At 50.6% G+C, this 19,319-nt stretch overlaps 1 protein-coding gene and 1 pseudogene across 4 annotated transcripts in view; both read right to left on the reverse strand.

Moving 5' to 3' along the window:
* The window catches only part of rigi (RNA sensor RIG-I), a 159,659-nt gene that overhangs the window by 56,998 nt on the left and 83,342 nt on the right, over window positions 1-19,319 (reverse strand). For all 4 annotated transcript variants that reach the window (XM_070887816.1, XM_070887799.1, XM_070887808.1 and 1 more), the window contains 2 exons: window positions 5,109-5,240; window positions 1,318-1,496 (listed from right to left, as the gene is read on the reverse strand). In XM_070887816.1, coding sequence (XP_070743917.1) covers window positions 1,318-1,496; window positions 5,109-5,229 — 300 coding nt within the window. In that variant the 5' untranslated portion in view covers window positions 5,230-5,240. The remainder of the gene's footprint in view (window positions 1-1,317; window positions 1,497-5,108; window positions 5,241-19,319) is intronic.
* On the reverse strand, window positions 8,221-8,329 carry LOC139279730 (5S ribosomal RNA; annotated as a pseudogene).

A 19,319-nucleotide genomic window follows, 5' to 3' on the forward strand; every position in this document is an offset into this window, starting at 1 on the left:
ACAAAATGAACTGCAGCAACTCGCCATGGCTTCTTTGACAGCACCTCCCAAACCCACGACCTCTACCACCTAGAAGGCAAAGGGCGCAGGCGCATGGAAACACCACCTCTGCACGTTCCCCAGCAAATCACACACCATCCTGACTTGGAAATATGTCATCAACCTGAAACATTAATTCTGTTTCTCGCTCTACAGATGCTGCCTGACCTGTTGAGTATTTCCAGCATTTTCTGTTTTTATTTATTAGTTACCTATCTGCCCTATGCATAACCCTCCTGCAGTCTTTCATAATCATCAGAATTTGCCATACATTCACACTTTGGTGTTATTGGTAAATCTGCCCATTTGATCCATCCAGACCATACCTCCATAACAACTTGCATTTATAGAGCGCCTTTAACATAGTAAAAATATTCAAAACACTTCACAGGAGCTTTATCAAAAATTGACACCGAGACATATAAGGAGATATTAGGACAGATGACCAAATATTTGTTTTTATTCGTTCACAGTATGTGGGTGTCGCTGGCAAGGATTGCCCATCCCTAATTGTCTTTGAGAAGGTGGTGGTGAGCCGTCTTCTTGAACCACTGCAGTCCATGTGGTGAAGATACACCTTATGCTTCTTTGTAGCAGTTTGGTACAACTGAATGGCTTGCTAGGCCATTTCAGAGTCAACCACATTGCTGTGGCTCTGGAGTCACATATAGGCCAGACCGGCTAAGGGCAGCAGACTTCATTCCCTAAAGGATTTAGTGAATCAGTTGGATTTTTATGACACTCCAATAGTTTCATGGTCACCTTTAGTGACACTAGCTTTTTATTCCAGATTTTTTTTTAAATCAACTGAATTTAAATTTCCCAACTGCTATGGTGGGATATGAACTCACATCTCTGGATTACTAGTCCAGTAATATAACCACTATGCTACCGTGCCACTACTGTTATCAAAGATGTAGGTTTTAAGGAACATCTTAAAGGAGGAGATAGAGATGGAGAGGTTTAGGAAGGGAATTCCAGAGCTTAGGGCCTAGGCAGCTGGAGGCACGGCCACAATGGTGGAGTTATTAGAATTGGAGGAGTGCAGATATCTCGGAGGATTGTGGGGCTGATAAACAGAAGTGTTCAAAGTGAATGAAAAAAAAACTTACAATTTATTTTCCAAATGCCCCTATGATTTTTCTCCTAGGTGTTGCTCGCAGCAGTGTCTAGGAGATTCATTGTTAATTCCTGGAGACTCCAGGACCATTCTGGAGAGGTGACAACCCTACCTACTACCCACCTGCTTCCCCATATCCCTCAATCCTTAAGAAATACCTTTTTAATCTCTTCAACTTCTCTGGGTAGGAGACATGACATACGAGCAATAACTTCACATGGTTTTATATTCGAAACAATTGTTGGTGAAATACGCTCCAAAAGATTTTTAGGCTCGTTCAGTTGGTCAATTTCAGTAAAGTCAACATTTTCAATGGCTTTCTGCAGACCAGTGTAACCTGTAAACATAGCACATACAAAACATGAACATTACAAATTTTATATACTCTAGAACCAATTAGAGTTGCCAATTCTGGTTGGGTGTATTCCTGGAGGTTTCATCATATGACCTCTTGCCGACAACTGCCTCGACCAGTTAAACAGCCTTTTTCCCCCATCTCCAATATTTTAATAACTACATTAAAGGCTCTATTTAAATGCAGGTAGTTCTTGTTGCCACACAGTAAATAAAAGAGTGATGAGGTGCTCTGCTTCGAGTTCTCTGGGAATGCATCAGTCATAGGATGCTCCTGAAAGAGTGTGTGACCCATCTGCTAATGTGTTGTTTTACCTCTGGTTGCCTTCCCTGAACATGCAATTAGCTCATGGATCAAGCCCGGGACCTTCTACACAAGAACATAAGACATAGGAGCAGAAGTAGGCCATACGGTCCCTCAAGACTGTTCCACTATTCAATAAGATCTGCAACCTCATATCCACCTTCCCGCCCGATCCTCATAGGGTCCAAAAATATGTTGATCTCAGCCTTGAATATACTCAATGACTAAGCATCCACAGCCCTCTGGGGTACAGAATTCCAAAGATTCACAACCCCGAGTGAAGAAATTTCTCTTCATCTCTGTCCTAAATGGCCGACCCCTTATCCTGGACCGTCTTGGCTCAGTATCTTTCCAAATGATGCATTTATCCACCAAAAGAGGCACCATTTAAGAAATAAAACTTTTCAAGAAAAGAACGAATCCCCAAATATTTTCCACTTTTCATTTAAATTCACTATCACTTTCTCCCAACAGGATCATCTTTCATAGAAACATAGAAAATAGGTGCAGGAGTAGGCCATTCGGCCCTTCTAGCCTGCACCGCCATTCAATGAGTTCATGGCTGAACATGCAACTTCAGTACCACATTCCTGCTTTCTCGCCATACCCCTTGATCCCTCTAGTAGTAAGGACTTCATCCAACTCCTTTTTGAATATATTTAGTGAATTGGCCTCAACAACTTTCTGTGGTAGAGAATTCCACAGGTTCACCACTTACTGGGTGAAGAAGTTTCTCCTCATCTCGGTCCTAAATGGCTTACCCCTTATCCTTAGACTGTGTCCCCTGGTTCTGGACTTCCCCAACATTGGGAACATTCTTCCTGCATCCAACCTGTCTAAACCCATCAGAATTTTAAACGTTTCTATGAGGTCCCCTCTCATTCTTCTGAACTCCAGTGAATACAAGCCCAGTTGATCCAGTCTTTCTTGATAGGTCAGTCCCGCCATCCCGGGAATCAATCTGGTGAACCTTCGCTGCACTCTCTCAATAGCAAGAATGTCCTTCCTCAAGTTAGGAGACCAAAACTGTACACAATACTCCAGGTGTGGCCTCACCAAGGCCCTGTACAACTGTAGCAACACCTCCCTGCCCCTGTACTCAAATCCCCTCGCTATGAAGGCCAACATGCCATTTGCTTTCTTAACCGCCTGCTCTACCTGCATGCCAACCTTCAATGACTGATGTACCATGACACCCAGGTCTCGTTGCACCTCCCCTTTTCCTAATTTGTCACCATTCAGATAATAGTCTGTCTCTCTGTTTTTACCACTAAAGTGGATAACCTCACATTTATCCACATTATACTTCATCTGCCATGCATTTGCCCACTCACCTAACCTATCCAAGTCACTCTGCAGCCTCAGAGCATCCTCCTCGCAGCTCACACTGCCACTCAACTTAGTGTCATCTGCAAATTTGGAGATACTACATTTAATTCCCTCGTCTAAATCATTAATGTACAGTGTAAACAGCTGGGGCCCCAGCACAGAACCTTGCGGTACCCCACTAGTCACTGCCTGCCATTCTGAAAAGTACCCATTTACTCCTACTCTTTGCTTCCTGTCTGACAACCAGTTCTCAATCCATGTCAGCACACTACCCCCAAACCCATGTGCTTTAACTTTGCACATTAATCTCTTGTGTGGGACCTTGTCGAAAGCCTTCTGAAAGTCCAAATATACCACATCAACTGGTTCTCCCTTGTCCACTCTACTGGAAACATCCTCAAAAAATTCCAGAAGATTTGTCAAGCATGATTTCCCTTTCACAAATCCATGCTGACTTGGACCTATCATGTCACCTCTTTCCAAATGCGCTGCTATGACATCCTTAATAATTGATTCCATCATTTTACCCACTACTGAGGTCAGACTGACCGGTCTATAATTCCCTGTTTTCGCTCTCCCTCCTTTTTTAAAAAGTGGGGTTACATTGGCTACCCTCCACTCGATAGGAATTGATCCAGAGTCAATGGAATGTTGGAAAATGATTGTCAATGCATCCGCTATTTCCAAGGCCACCTCCTTAAGTACTCTGGGATGCAGTCCATCAGGCCCTGGGGATTTATCGGCCTTCAATCCCATCAATTTCCCCAACACAATTTCCCGACTAATAAGAATTTCCCTCAGTTCCTCCTCCTTACTAGACCCTCTGACCCTTTTTATATCCGGAAGGTTGTTTGTGTTCTCCTTAGTGAATACCGAACCAAAGTACTTGTTCAATTGGTCTGCCATTTCTTTGTTCCCCGTTATGACTTCCCCTGATTCTGACTGCAGGGGACCTACGTTTGTCTTTACTAACCTTTTTCTCTTTACATATCTATAGAAACTTTTGCAATCCGTCTTAATGTTCCCTGCAAGCTTCTTCATTTTCCCTGCCCTAATCAAACCCTTTGTCCTCCTCTGCTGAGTTATAAATTTCTCCCAGTCCCTTGGTTCGCTGCTATTTCTGGCCAATTTGTATGCCACTTCCTTGGCTTTAATACTATCCCTGATTTCCCTTGATAGCCACGGTTGAGCCACCTTCCTTTTTTTATTTTTACGCCAGACAGGAATGTACAATTGTTGTAGTTCATCCATGCGGTCTCTAAATGTCTGCCATTGCCCATCCACAGTCAACCCCTTAAGTATCATTCGCCAATCTATCCTAGCCAATTCACGCCTCATACCTTCAAAGTTACCCTTCTTTAAGTTCTGGACCATGAATTAACTGTTTCATTCTCCATCCTAATGCAGAATTCCACCATATTATGGTCACTCTTTCCCAAGGGGCCTCGCACAATGAGATCGCTAATTAATCCTCTCTCATTACACAACACCCAGTCTAAGATGGCCTCCCCCCTAGTTGGTTCCTCGATATATTGGTCTAGAAAACCATCCCTTATGCACTCCAGGAAATCCTCCTCCACCGTATTGCTTCCAGTTTGGTTAGCCCAATCTATGTGCATATTAAAGTCACCCATTATAACTGCTGCACCTATCTATCCCACCACCCTCCCCCGACACCACAAGCTGCAGAGGTCCAAATAATGTGAATGCTCCTTCTTGTCACCCCAGCTAAATGTTGCAATGTTGGTCAAGACTGGAATTCAGCTGCTCTGTTCTCTGATTAATAATTCAGTATTGCTTGCCTTCAATATTGAGGCATTGAAAAAGTAGTAACTAGAAAAGCTAATGGCACATTCACCAAGAATCTTACTTATCCATGCAATGATGATTTTAAAAATGACCTTTGATTATAACAGTACGAAATATTTAATTGTGGCTTCCATACAGCATTGGCTCACTCACCTCTTGCTCTTAATTCATCTAAAAACGCTTGATACCATCCTTTTTCTTCCAATTTAAGCAGACAGTTGAGAAAGTGCTCTGCAGAACGAGTGGAAGACGTTTCTTCCATTGATAAAATCATTTCAGTATCAACTGGGGAGAGAGAACATTGCAAGTCTTCAGCAAAATTGAAGAAAGTAAATTGCCAATGTGAGTGTCAAGCATAAAGCAAGATGAAACGTACAGGCCAGCACGCAAAAAGGCTGATGTATAGGGGTTGGCAACTCTGTTTGGATGTATTCCTGAAGATTTCATCACATGATTTCCTGCCTCCAACTGCACCGCCCCCACATATTCCCACCATTGGTCACCCAACATGCCCATCCTCATGGTGCATTGCCTTCCAACACCAATCGGAAAGTGAATACTCTTCATTACCCGATTGGATGATTCTTGGCTGTCAGTCAAACAGTAACACCCCTCACCATGCACAATATTTTTAGGATACGTCTATTTGTACTAATAAAATGGCCGCGGTGTCTCTGATTGGCTCTCCATTATCACATGACCTATTGATGATTGGTCCCCTTGGAGGATAAGCCACATCCTGAAGTTTCTCTGGAATGTGTAAATGGAATCGCCTAGCCCAAGTTCAGACTGACTGCAAATTGTAATTCGATCCATTCTGACTTCTGAAGCCATAGGACAGATCTCGAACAACCCAGCAAAAGCCACTAAGTTCCAGTTGAAGTCCCTTACCCCAGTGCAAGTGCTGCCTCCCCCAGCTGAAGTCCCTTACCCCAGCACGTGCTGCCTCTCCCAGCTTAAGTCCCTCCCTCTGCCGAAGTCTCTTACCCCAGCGCAAGTGCATGACCTCAACCCCTCCCCCCGCGCCTCAGATGGGGCATTGTGCGGATCACAGATTGTTAACAGGTTTATTGGCTACGAAGTGAATAGTGACAGTGTCATGACTTCTGGATTTCATCCACTCCAACAATGTCCCTGACGCACTGAGCTTTCCGAGAAACGTGATCCATCATCCCCGAGTTCCCTATCTCTCCTCTCTCTTCCCCCATCACCCCCTGTGTCTCTCTCTCTTCCCCCCGCCCCCCCACCCATCATCCACACCACAACGCCTCTCGCTCCCCGCTGCCGGCTACCTCTCGCTCCCCGGCTCGGTCAGAGGCTCAGCGGCTTGTTTGGACAATGTGGTCAAATGCGGGGCCCCCACTTCCGGTTCCGGGTGGGAGGCATCGGGGGTGGGGTCCAGAGGATGCAGGCGCAGAAGGAAGAGAAAAGCGTCAGTACAAATAGTCACTTCAATATTTTTATAAATAATAAATAATGTTCAAAGAAATTTTTATTAAAAACACAATTTTTTTAATGCTTCCATGAATGTTCTCCACAGTTGCTCACCGCAGCCTCCTATAGAGGTTAGTCTTTAATTCCTGGAGATTCCAAGGCAATCGTTGAGACTTCAGGACAACCCTGGAGGGTTGGTAGCAACCCTATTCGTGCGGGAGAGAAGGATTGGCATTGGAGCCAGTTATGGAAAAAGGGAAGGTTACACTGAAGGGAACATCTTCATCTGATCTAAAGTAAAACCAGTGGCCCTTATCGAGAGGTACAATCGACCAATTGGGGGGTGGGGGAAAGAGAATTTTACGAATATGGGGGGCGGAGTATGTGTAAGAAAGGATTAAGACTAGAAAGGGGAAAGCAAAATGAATAAACCTGTTGGAATAGCAGGAAGTTTAAATATTGAGAAAATATTATCAGAGAAGACAGGGAAAGATGAAAAGACTTTCAGTTAGAGAAATAAGAACACTGTTGGAGAAAGGAGGAGGAATATACATATATATATATATTTTTTTTTTAAATGTGATAACATAGAAACATTGAAAATAGGTGCAGGAGTAGGCCATTCGGCCCTTCGAGCATGCACCACCATTCAATAAGATCATGACTGATCATTCCCTCAGTACTCCTTTCCTGCTTTCTCTCCATATCCCTTGATCCCTTTAGCCGTAAGGGCCATATCTAACTCCCTCTTGAATATATCCAATGAACTGACATCAACAACTCTCTGCGGCAGGGAATTCCATAGGTTAACAACTCTCTGAGTGAAGAAGTTTCTCCTCATCTCAGTCCTAAATGGCTTACCCCTTATCCTAAATGGAATTCTTTGAGGATATAACGACCATGGTAGATAGAAGTGTACCGATGGATGTGGTGTATTTAGATTTCCAAAAGGCTTTCGATAAGGTGCAACACAAAAGGTTACTGCAGAAGATAAAGGTACGCGGAGTCAGAGGAAATGTATTAGCATGGATAGAGAATTGGCTAACTAACAGAAAGCAGAGAGTCGGGATAAATGGATCCTTTTCGGGTTGGAAATCGGTGGTTAGTGGTGTGCCACAGGGATCGGTGCTGGGACCACAATTGTTTACAATATACATAGATGACCTGGAAGAGGGGACAGAGTGTAGTGTAACAAAATTTGCAGGCGACACAAAGATTAGTGGGAAAGCGGGTTGTGTAGAGGACACAGAGAGGCTGCAAAGAGATTTAAATAGGTTAAGCGAATGGGCTAAGGTTTGGCAGATGGAATACAATGTCGGAAAGTGTGAGGTCATCCACCTTGGGAAAAAAAACAGTAAAAGGGAATATTATTTGAATGGGGAGAAATTACAACATGCTGCGGTGCAGAGGGACCTGGGGGTCCTTGTGCATGAAACTCTTTTAGGAGTTAACAGAAAAACATTAAACCGTGCCCCCCGATCTGGGGGAAACACCAACATTTACAATGCCATTTTTTTTTTTTTGGCACAGAATCGAATTGTATTTCCCAAGTGCCCCCTATAAAAGGGGAGGGGGACACTAAAAGCACCGGCAATTAAAACAAATTAACTTAAAAACATAAAATCAAATTAAAATTTGGTTGCCGGGCGTGATGATGCACTCCAGTCCCTCCGGTGCCCACCTCTCGCGGAAGGCCTCGAGCGTACCGGTGGACACCGCGTGCTCCATCTCCACAAAACATGAAACACGGACTCTTCCAGACCGCAGAAATTGCAGGCGGCCTGGGAGCCGACTGCACCTGGCATTCCGCAGAAATTGCAGGCGGCCTGGGAGCCGACTGCACCTGGCATTCCCCCATCCAAGTACTAACCAGGCCTGACCCTGCTTAGCTTCTGAGATCAGACGAGATCAGGTGTTTTCAGACTAGTGTGGCCGTCTAATATCACATGGCGAGTTAGTTGACCTCTCCTTGTGCATGAAACTCTTTTAGAGTCCACCTGCAAAAACATAAAACATTAAACCGTGCCACCCGACCTGGGTGACACACCAGACATTTACAAGGCCCTTTTTACCTTTTTTTTTGTGTTTTTCATTTTTTTTTTTTGGGCACTAAAATCACAATTTTCCCAGTGCCCCCTATAAAAGGGAAGGGGACACTAAAAGCACCGGCAATTAAAACAAATTAAACTTTAAAACGTAAAATCAAATTAAAACTTGGTTGCCGGGCGTGATGATACACTCCAGTTCCTCCGGTGCCCACCTCTCGCGGAAGGCCGCGAGCGTACCGGTGGACACCGCGTGCTCCATCTCCAAGGACACCCTGGACCGGATGTAAGAGCGGAAGAGAGGCAGGCAGTCAGGTTGAACGACCCCCTCGACCGCCCGCTGCCTGGATCGGCTGATGGCACCCTTGGCCGTGCGCAGGAGCAGTCCTACGAGGAGGCCTTCGGACCTATCCGCTCCCCTCCGCACAGGGTGCCCAAAGATCAGGAGAGTGGGACTGAAGTGCAGCCAGAATTTCAGGAGCAGCCCCTTCAAATAATGGAACAGAGGCTGCAACCTCGTGCACTCAATAAAAACATGGAACACGGACTCCTCCAGACCGCAGAAATTGCAGGCGGCCTGGGAGTCCGTGAACCGGCTTAAAAATTTGTTGCACGGCACTGCTCCGTGCACCACCCTCCAGGCCAAGTCCCCGATGAATAGTGGGAGGACCCCTGCGTAGAGTGCCCTCCATCGGGGACCCCCGCCTCCTCCGGACGGCAAGATGGTATGCCATGGCGTGTCCGGACGGCAGGCGAGGATGGCAAAGTTGAGAGTGTGCAGGAGCAGCCCGTACAAGAAACCCCTCCGCGCGGAACTGAAAGGCACGGAGGGGATTTCCCCGAGGCGGCTCAAGTTGTGAGGCGCCGGCCCCCGAGGGAGGTTCCGGGGTTTGGCGCCGATGAGGAATTCCGTCCGGACGGGGGTCAATTCGGACGGGATCTCCCCACGTGCTTGAGCCTCCTCGATGCACCTAATGGAGTCAGGACCCAGAACTGTTTTTAGCGACTCGATGGCATCGGCCGCGTGGCGGACGTTGGCAGAATTTAGGCGCCGCGCCAGTGTGTCTGGCGCTATCCAGCCCGCTCCTCCACCATCGAGCAGGTCCCTGACCCTGGTCACCTCACCAGCCACATAAAACCTCAGTCGTGGAGGTACGGATTCCCGAGCAGCGGCTCCTGCAGGACAGCCGCCACTCCAGCCGGCGGAGAGCTGCGCTTGGTGGAGACTTTGTTCCAGACCCTGATGAGGTCCCTGTAAAAGACAGGCAGCTCCCGGAGGGCGGTCCTGACACCCCCCAAGTTCACAAACAGGAGCTGCGTGTCGTAGTTGAGGTCGCGCTGCTGGCGGAAGAAATACGTCGCCAGAGCACACCACCTAGGAGGGGGCTCGACGTAAAGGTATCTCTGCAGGGTCTGAAGACGGAAAGTCGCGAGCTGGGCGCTGACGCACACCAACGACTGACCACCCTCCTCAAGCGGGAGACTCAAGACCGCAGCAGAGACCCAGTGCTTCCTGTTGTTCCAGAAGAAGTCCACCAGCTTCTTCTGTATCTTGGCGACAAACGCAGGGGGAGGGGTCAAAGTGACCAGCCGGTACCACAACATTGCGGCCACCAGCTGGTTTATGACTAGCGCTCGACCCCTGTAGGACAGCACTAGGAGCAGTCCTGTCCAGCGCCCTAGGCGAGCGGCGACCTTGGCCTCCAGCTCCTGCCAGTTCGCCGGCCAGGCTCCCTCGTCGGGGCTAAGGTAGACTCCCAGATAGAGGAGATGGGTCGTGCTCCAGGCAAAAGGCCTGAGCTCCTCCGGCAGGGAGTCCACCCGCCACTGACCCACCAGGAGTCCGGAACATTTCTCCCAGTTGATCCTGGCGGAGGACGCGGCCGAGTAAATCTCCTGGCACTCTCGCATCCTCCGCAGGTCAGCGGGATCCTCTACTGCGAGGAGCACGTCATCGGCGTAAGCCGAGAGGACGACCTCCACGCCCGGCCCTTGCAGAGCCAGTCCCGTCAACCTCGTCCGCAAGAGGCACAGGAAAGGCTCCACGCAAACGGCGTATAACTGGCCGGACATGGGGCATCCCTGGCGCACCCCTCTCCTAAAGCGAAGGGGCGCCGTCAAGGACCCGTTAACCTTAATCAGACACTCCGCGGCGGCGTACAAAAGTCGGATCCGGGCGACGAAATGCGTCCCGAACCCGAAAGCGCGCAGAGTTCCGAGCAGATAGTCGTGATCCACCCTGTCGAACGCCTTCTCTTGGTCGAGAGATATGAGGCGACCGACAGACCAGCCTCCTGGGAACAATGGATGAGGTCCTGGACCAGATGGATGTTATCGTGGATTGTCCGGCCCGGGACCGTGTAGGACTGGTCGGGGTGGATCATGTGGTCCAGCACGGCACCAAGGCGAGCAGACATCGCCCTGGCGAAGATTTTGTAGTCCGTGCTGAGGAGGGAGACCGGGCGCCAGTTTTTAAGGAGGCGGAGATTGCCCTTCTTAGGCAGCAGGACGATGACTGCCCTGCGCCAAGAGAGGGGCATCTCCCCGGTCGGCAGACTTTCCCCCAGGACCCGCGCGTAGTCGCTCCACAGGACGTCCCAGAACGCCCTGTGGAACTCCACGGTCAGCCCATCCAGCCCCGGGGATTTTCCCCTCGAGAGCCGGTCGAGGGCACCGGTCAGCTCCGCCAGGCTTAGCGGAGCTTCCAGATTTTCGGCGCCCTCCGGGCTGATCTTCGGCAGGTCCTCCCACAAAACTCTACGTGCTTCCTCGCTGGACGGATCCGGAGAGAACAGAGCCCCGTAATATTCACGGGCCCTGTTGTTGACGCCCTCCGGATCCGAGACGAGAGAGCCGTCGTCGGCCAGCAGCGTAAAGAGCTGCTTACGGACACTCTGCCTTTTTTCCAGCGAGTAGAAGAAGGGGGAGCCGCGGTCCAGATCCCGCAGGAACCGGATCCGCGACCTCACGAACGCGCCTCGGAACCCGACGAGCTGCAGGTCCTTCAGCGCGGCCTTCTTCGCTTCATACACCGTCCGCAGGGCCGGGTCCTGGACGACTTGACCGAGACGGGCTTCCAGGTCGAGCACCTCTTTTTCTTGGCGCCCGACTCTGGCCGCCCGCCTCTTGGTCGACCCCCTCGCGTACTCTTGACAGAAGACGCGGACGTGAGCCTTGCCCACGTCCCACCATAGCCTCAAGGAGGGGAAGCCCCCCTGCTTCCTTCTCCAGTCGGCCCAGAATCGACGGAACGAGTCCTGGAACCGCACGTCCTCCAGCAGCCGGTTGTTAAAGTGCCAGTACGCGGACCCCGTCCTCGCGCGGAGCGAAGCGAGCTCCGCCCACACCAGGTGGTGGTCCGAACACGGCACCGGCCGCATGGAGGCCGCCGGGACGCAGGAAACGTACGCCCGAGACACGTAAAGGCGGTCGACTCTAGACCATCGTACTCCAGGCCTCACCCAAGTAAAGGCGCTGGAGTCGGGGTGGAGATTTCGCCAGACGTCCACCAAGTCGAAGGACCCGACCAGGTCCCTCAACTTCTCCATCGCCGTCATGCACTGCGGGGCACCGGAGCGGTCCCTCGCCTCGAGGGTGCAGTTAAAATCCCCCCCGAGGATAATGCAGTCGCCGACGTCGACGGAGCCAAGAAGAGCGGACACCTCTTCAAAGAAGTGCGTTTGCTGCGGGCCGGGCTGAGGGGCGTACACGTTCACGAGATGGAGCGGCACGTCCCCCAGGCGAACCGTTACGTGCAGCAGGCGGCCTGGCACGGGCTCCTCGACCCCCAAGATCTCCGGCTGAAAATGCGGGCCCAGCAGGATGGCCACCCCACTAGAAATGGTGGTGAGGTGGCTCATGCGGACCTCTCCTTGCCATTCCAGGAGCCACGTGGCTTCGTCTCCCGTGTGGGTTTCTTGCAGGAAGCACACCGCATATTTCCCCTCCCGCAGGAGCGAAAAATTGTCAAATCTACGGCGTGCCCCTCTGCCGCCGTTGATGTTGAGGCTGGCTATGGTTATCTTCATGGCAAAAGCATAGTGCAACCTCTACCGTAACCTATTGTGGGGGAAGGAGCGGAGTCTTTTGTTGAACTCCACTCCCTCCGCAGCCCAGCGAGGAGTCCCTCGAGCTGGCGCAGCTCAAGGTGTTGCGCCTTTGTCAAGGGCTCGCCCGCGGCCAAGGTTTTAACGGCGGCGCGGACGGACCCCTTGATCAGCTCTGGCTCAGACCATTTTTCCAGGGCCAGTCGGGCTTGGTTGCAGCGACCCCGGCTCTGGGCTAAAAAGTCCCGGAGTTCCTTTGCAGGAATGAGGATTGTCTCGGCGGCGGCCGCGAGCAGATCCACCGCCTCGCTGGCGGTGGTCTCTAGATTTTCCCCCGCGTCCCCCACCGAGTCCCCGTCCTCCTCCGGGAGGTGGCCGCCAGCAGCCGGTCCATCGACCGCACAAGGTACGGCAAATGAACCGGCCGCTCCAACCGGCCCTGGCTCTGCCCCGATCCCACCCCCAGGATCGTCGGCAGAGGAGTCCCCACTGGGCTCTTTTAAAAATGGTGCTGGGTCGGGAAATGACAGCGGAAGGGGTTCCCCCTCCGCCCCAGGAACCGGGGAACAAGGAGAGACCCGGCCATAGGAAATCCCCAGGCTCCCCAAGTGCTCCAGCTCCAAAGTAAGGGGCGAGGGTGGGTGTTCCTCTCCCTCCCCGCTGCCACCCCCCGGCCCAGCATCTACAGTTTCATTAAATTTGTTCATTTGTGTTTCTGCCGGGTCGAGCAAACCCCGGGGGAAGTTGGATATTGGCTGGGCGGGCTCAGGTTCGGCCTGTTCGGCCCCGCCCGCCTCAGTCCCCGGGACGCCCGGCCCGGCGGCAATGCATTCCTCCGCGGTCCCCACGCCCCCCACGACAGGCAGATCCTCCACGCCATCCCCGGGAGGCAGAGGCTGGGCAGCCTCGACTGTCTCACCCTCCCCGGGGACAGACTCCTCCCGCCTATGGCACTGCTTGGGGGCGCTGGTGGGGGACGCGGGACACGCGGCAGGCACCGACTCCTCCGCGGAGGGATGTTGTTCCCCCTCCGCCTCAACGGAGCGGCGCCTCCTTTTGTTGCTGGAGGTGCGCTGAGGCAGGGAGACCTCCATGTCTGCCGAGGCCTCCCGCTCCGCCCTCCCCTTTTCCTTTTCTTGCCCGCGCCCGGGCCCCTCTGCGGTGTTGTTCAAGGGCTCGGGCACGGGCTCAGGGCACCCCGCGCTCGCCGGTGGCTGGGTTGGGCCGAGCGCGGTGGTCAATCTTTCTGGCGCACTGAGGGGACCCGCCTCTAGATGTTTCTCCTTGTTCCGCGCCTTCTTTCCGTTCGGACGCTCTCCCTCCCCCCCGCCGGAGGCCCTGAAAACAAAGGCCTCCGACGATGCCCGCGCACCTACGGCTCCCGGCACGCGGACGCAACTAGGGGGAGGGGTGGCGGCGGCGCCAGCCTTGGCCGCCTTCGGTGGTTTGGCGGCCTTGGAGGCGGGGCAGTTCTTACGAACATGCCCCACCTCCCTACAGGCATGGCACCGCACGCCGTCCGACGTCCAGAAGACGCGGTAGGCAGTCCCCTCGTGCACCACATTAAAACTACCCTCCGTCGTCTCCTCCCGCGCCAGCCGGACAAAGAGCTGGCGGCGGAAGGAGAACACGTGGCGCAGGCTGTTCTCCCTGAGGCCGAGCGGTATGGGGTTGATCCCTGACCTTACCTCCCCCAGTTGTTGTAGGTGAGGGAGGAGGAGCTCAGCGGGAACAAAGGGCGGGACGTTCGACACGATGACCCTCTGCGCGGTGGCCTCGAGAGGATCCACCGGCAGGAACGTCCCGCCCACCGTGAGCCCCTTTTCGAGGGCCAGGGACACCGCTCGCTCCGACCCCAGGAAGAACACAGCCTTCCCAGACATCTTGGAGGCTGCGACAATGGCCGAGGGGCCGACTACCCCAGCCATCGCCCGCACGCACTCCTCGATGCTCATTGTGGGGTGAGTGTAGCCCTTGACCCCGTGTTTCCTGGTTATAAGTCTGAATGGTGGCAGGGCAGCGGGTGGCGCAGGAGGTGCCGTGGAAGCGGTTGCCACCTGCGCATATGTCTTCGCTGGCCCTGCCACCGGCGTGGATGGGGTCGCCATCACGGGGTCCCTTTAAGGGCTACACCCACCCCAGAGTCACAGGCCTTAATGGTCTTAATTGGCCTCGCATATTGACTGAGCAGAGGAGCTCTTAACGAGGCACACCTCTCCCCCAGCCGGCAACCGGGGAGGGGCCCCGCTCCCTCCGCTCAGCCGTCTCAACTGTCCTCTATTTTATCAATTTGGGAGGAAAAGGGCTCCCAGAGAGAGAGGGGAGAAACAGAGAGCAACAGAGAAAGAGAGAAAGGGGGGTGGGAACCGCGAGGGCAGGCCTCCCCCCGCAGCCGCGGGTGGGCGCAATCCCCAGATGGCAAAACACACAACAGTCCTTGGGATGGTCTTCGGGTGAGGGGAGAAGCTGTCTTCACCTGGGGCAGCTAGAGCCACCAGGCACACACTCCCAATGTGTGATTAAAGAAATGAAATCTTCAGCCTGGTAGCTCCAGCTATCCCAGGCTAGGCAATTGGGGGGGGTTCAATTGTGTGTGGGGCCTAGTTGAAAGCAAGGCCCCCACACACACTTCCACACACACACACCCCCCGCGATGTTCCGGCCCTCAGTGGTCTTCTTTCCTCCCCCCACCGATACAACAAAGTCTTTTTGGGAAATGCACCCACATCCACCTGTTGAAATGGTAGAGTCTCCCTCCTTCCACACTGGATGTTGTTTTGGTCTTTCCCCCTCTCTCCAACTCTTTGTAGAAATGGTAAAAGTGTTCAAAGTTTTCTGCTTTTTCCTCCTCTCCCTCTGGGTGAAAGTTGGTGGTGAAGCCCCTTCCTTCCTTCTCTTCCTGGGCTGTTCTCAGGGCTCTCCAGGCAGGAGCTAAGGTTGGTAGCTGCTCTCCTCACTGCAGCTCAGCTCCAACTGTGCAGGACACGCCTCCACTGCTCCACAATTGGTCGCATGAATCACAGAAGGATAGTTTGCAGGTGCAGCAGGTAATCAGGAAGGCAAATAGAATGTTGGCCTTCATTGCGAGAGGGATGGAGTACAAAAGCAGGGAGGTCCTGCTGCAACTGTATAGGGTATTGGTGAGGTCACCTTTCTTAAGGAAGGATATACTAGCTTTGGAGGGGGTACAGAGACGATTCACTAGGCTGATTCCGGAGATGAGGGGGTTACCTTATGACGATAGATTGAGTAGACTGGGTCTTTACTCGTTGGAGTTCAGAAGGGTGAGGGGTGATCTTATAGAAACATTTAAAATAATGAAAGGGATAGACACGATAGAAGCAGAGAGGTTGTTTCTACTGGTCGGGGAGTCTAGAACTAGGGGGCACAGCCTCAAAATACGGGGGAGCCAATTTAAAACCGAGTTGAGAAGGAATTTCTTCTCCCAGAGGGTTGTGAATCTGTGGAATTCTCTGCCCAAGAAAGCAGTTGAGGCTAGCTCATTGAATGTATTCAAGTCACAGATAGATAGATTTTTAACCAATAAGGGAATTAAGGAATACGGGGAGCGGGCGGGTAAGTGGAGCTGAGTCCACGGCCAGATCAGCCATGATCTTGTTGAATGGCGGAGCAGGCTCGAGGGGCTAGATGGCCTACTCCTGTTCCTAATTCTTATGTTCTTATGTTATGTTCTTATGTTCTAAGACTATGTCTCCTGGTTCTGGACTTCCCCAACATCGGAAACATTCTTCCCGCATCTAACCTGTCCAGTCCCGTCAGAATCTTAAAAGTTTCTATGAGACCCTATCTCATCCTTCTAAACTCCAGTGCATAAAGGCCCAGTTGATCCAGTCTCTCCTCATATGACAGTCCAGCCATCCCTGGAATCAGTCTGGTGAACCTTCGTTGCACTCCCTCAATAGCAAGAACATCCCTTCCTCAGATTAGGAGACCAAAACTGTACACAATATTCCAGGTGAGGCCTCACTAAGGCCCTGTACAACTGCAGTAAGACCTCCCTGATCCTATACTCAAATCCCCTTGCTATGAAGGCCAACATACCATTTGCCTTCTTCACCGCCTGCTGTACCTGCATGCCCACTTTCAGTGACTGATGAACCATGACACCCAGGTCTCGTTGCACCTCCCCTTTTCCTAATCTACCACCATCCAGATAATATTCTACCTTTTGTGTTTATGCCCCAAAAATGGATAACCTCACATTTCTCCACATTATACTGCATCTGCCATGCATTTGCCCACTCACCTAACCTGTCCAAGTCACCCTGCAGCCTCTTAGCGTCCTCCTCACAGATAACACCGCCACCCAGTTTAGTGTCATCCGCAAACTTGGAGATATTACACTCAATTCCTTCATCTAAATCGTTAATGTATATTGTAAAGAGCTGGGTCCCAGCACTGAGCCCTGCGGCACTCCACTAGTCACTGCCAGCCATTCTGAAAAGGACCCGTTTATCCCGACTCTCTGATTCCTGTCTGCCAACCAGTTCTCTAACCAGGAAAATGAATTAAGAATTCCAAAAAATAAGAATTCGAATTGAGTACTATGTAGGTGAATGGGCAAAGCTTTGAAAACAAAATTGGTGTGTTAGAAGTAATAATTATGGAGGAATATGACATTGTCGCTACAAGAGAAACATGGCTTAAGTTTCAACAGGTCTGGGAACTTTATGTTCCTGATTATGACATTTTCAGGAGAGATATATAGGGCAGAAAAAAAAAGGGGTGGGGCAGCAGCGGCAATTTGTGTCCCAGCACTAGAATGTAAGGATGTCCTGGGGGAGTTGAATTAAGACAGAACCTCTGTGAATAGAAGAAATAGGAAATGAAATGGTGCAATTCTCAATATGCATTAACAAGCCAATAAACAGTGGAGATGAGAGAGAGGTGGAGATTTTCAGATAGTTCAGAGAGATATGCAAGAACAACGCAACAATGTTGGGTGATTTTATGAAACGATTGTTAGAGATAAAGGAATTGATTGTTAATAAAAAAATACAATGGCAGAATTCAAGATAGTGTGCCACTGGCATTCAGAGGAGATAGAAGATATTCTCACCAGTCTTTCAATCCTTCTTAGATAATGTAAATTCTGCCAATGATCTGGAAAGTAGCTGATATTGCTCAAGGAGGGAGGGAAGAATAAACTAGGTAACTGTCAACCAATCATTTATGGATAATTTCTTGGAATCAATCATTCCAGATGAAATTAGTGAGCATTTAGAAATGGTGGCCAGCCAGCATGGATCAGTTATTGACCCCAAGTTATAGGTCCATGTACAGCCAAATTGACAAATGTAGGTTTTTTTTTGTTGAAAAAGTGACAGATTGGATAAATGAAAAGAATGCAGTCAATCTGGTGCATGTGGATTTTCGGAGGTGCTCGATAAGATGTCTCACAAGACGCTCATTGAAAAAATTCATGTGTATGGCATAAAAGTAAATGTAGCAGTAAGACTAGCAAGTTAGTTAAGGGTCATCAACCTGAAAGGTTAACTCTGTTTCTCTCCACAAATGCTGCAGCATTTTCTGTTTTTATTAAAGCTAGTTAGTTGCTGCACAAGAAAGAAACAATTACAGCTGTGAGAAGGGAAGATATGTTAGAGGGATCATCAAATGAGGCCATATGGGTTGAATTAAAGAACAAAAAAGGGGCGATCACACTACTGGGAGTGTACAATAGACCCCCATGCAGTTCAGAGGGAGATAGAAGAACAAATATGTGGACAAATGGCTGCGAAGTACAAAAACTATAGAGCTGTAGAAACATAGAAAATAGGTGCAGGAGTAGGCCATTCGGCCCTTCTAGCCTGCACCGCCATTCAATGAGTTCATGGCTGAACATGCAACTTCAGTACCCCATTCCTGCTTTCTCGCCATACCCCTTGATCCCCCTAGTAGTAAGGACTTCATCTAACTCCTTTTTGAATATATTTAGTGAAGTGGCCTCAACAACTTTCTGTGGTCGAGAATTCCACAGGTTCACCACTCTCTGAGTGAAGAAGTTTCTCCTCATCTCGGTCCTAAATGGCTTACCCCTTATCCTTAGACTGTGTCCCCTGGTTCTGGACTTCCCCAACATTGGAACATTCTTCCTGCATCTAACCTGTCCAAACCCATCAGAATTTTAAACGTTTCTATGAGGTCCCCTCTCATTCTTCTGAACTCCAGTGAATACAAGCTCAGTTGATCCAGTCTTTCTTGATAGGTCAGTCCCGCCATCCCGGGAATCAATCTGGTGAACCTTCGCTGCACTCCCTCAATAGCAAGAATGTCCTTCCTCAGGTTAGGAGACCAAAACTGTACACAATACTCAAGGTGTGGCCTCACCAAGGCCCTGTACAACTGTAGCAACACCTCCCTGCCCCTGTACTCAAATCCCCTCGCTATGAAGGCCAACATGCCATTTGCTTTCTTAACCGCCTGCTGTACCTGCATGCCAACCTTCAATGACTGATGTACCATGACACCCAGGTCTCGTTGCACCTCCCCTTTTGCTAATCTGTCACCATTCAGATAATAGTCTGTCTCTCTGTTTTTACCACCAAAGTGGATAACCTCACATTTATCCACATTATACTTCATCTGCCATGCATTTGCCCACTCACCTAACCTATCCAAGTCACTCTGCGGCCTCATAGCATCCTCCTCGCAGCTCACACTGCCACCCAACTTAGTGTCATCTGCAAATTTGGAGATACTACATTTAATCCCCTCGTCTAAATCATTAATGTACAATGTAAACAGCTGGGGCCCCAGCACAGAACCTTGCGGTACCCCACTAGTCACTGCCTGCCATTCTATAGAAACATAATAGT

The sequence above is a fragment of the Pristiophorus japonicus genome, chromosome 1, assembly GCF_044704955.1.
Source record: "Pristiophorus japonicus isolate sPriJap1 chromosome 1, sPriJap1.hap1, whole genome shotgun sequence".
Lineage (NCBI taxonomy): Eukaryota > Metazoa > Chordata > Chondrichthyes > Pristiophoridae > Pristiophorus > Pristiophorus japonicus.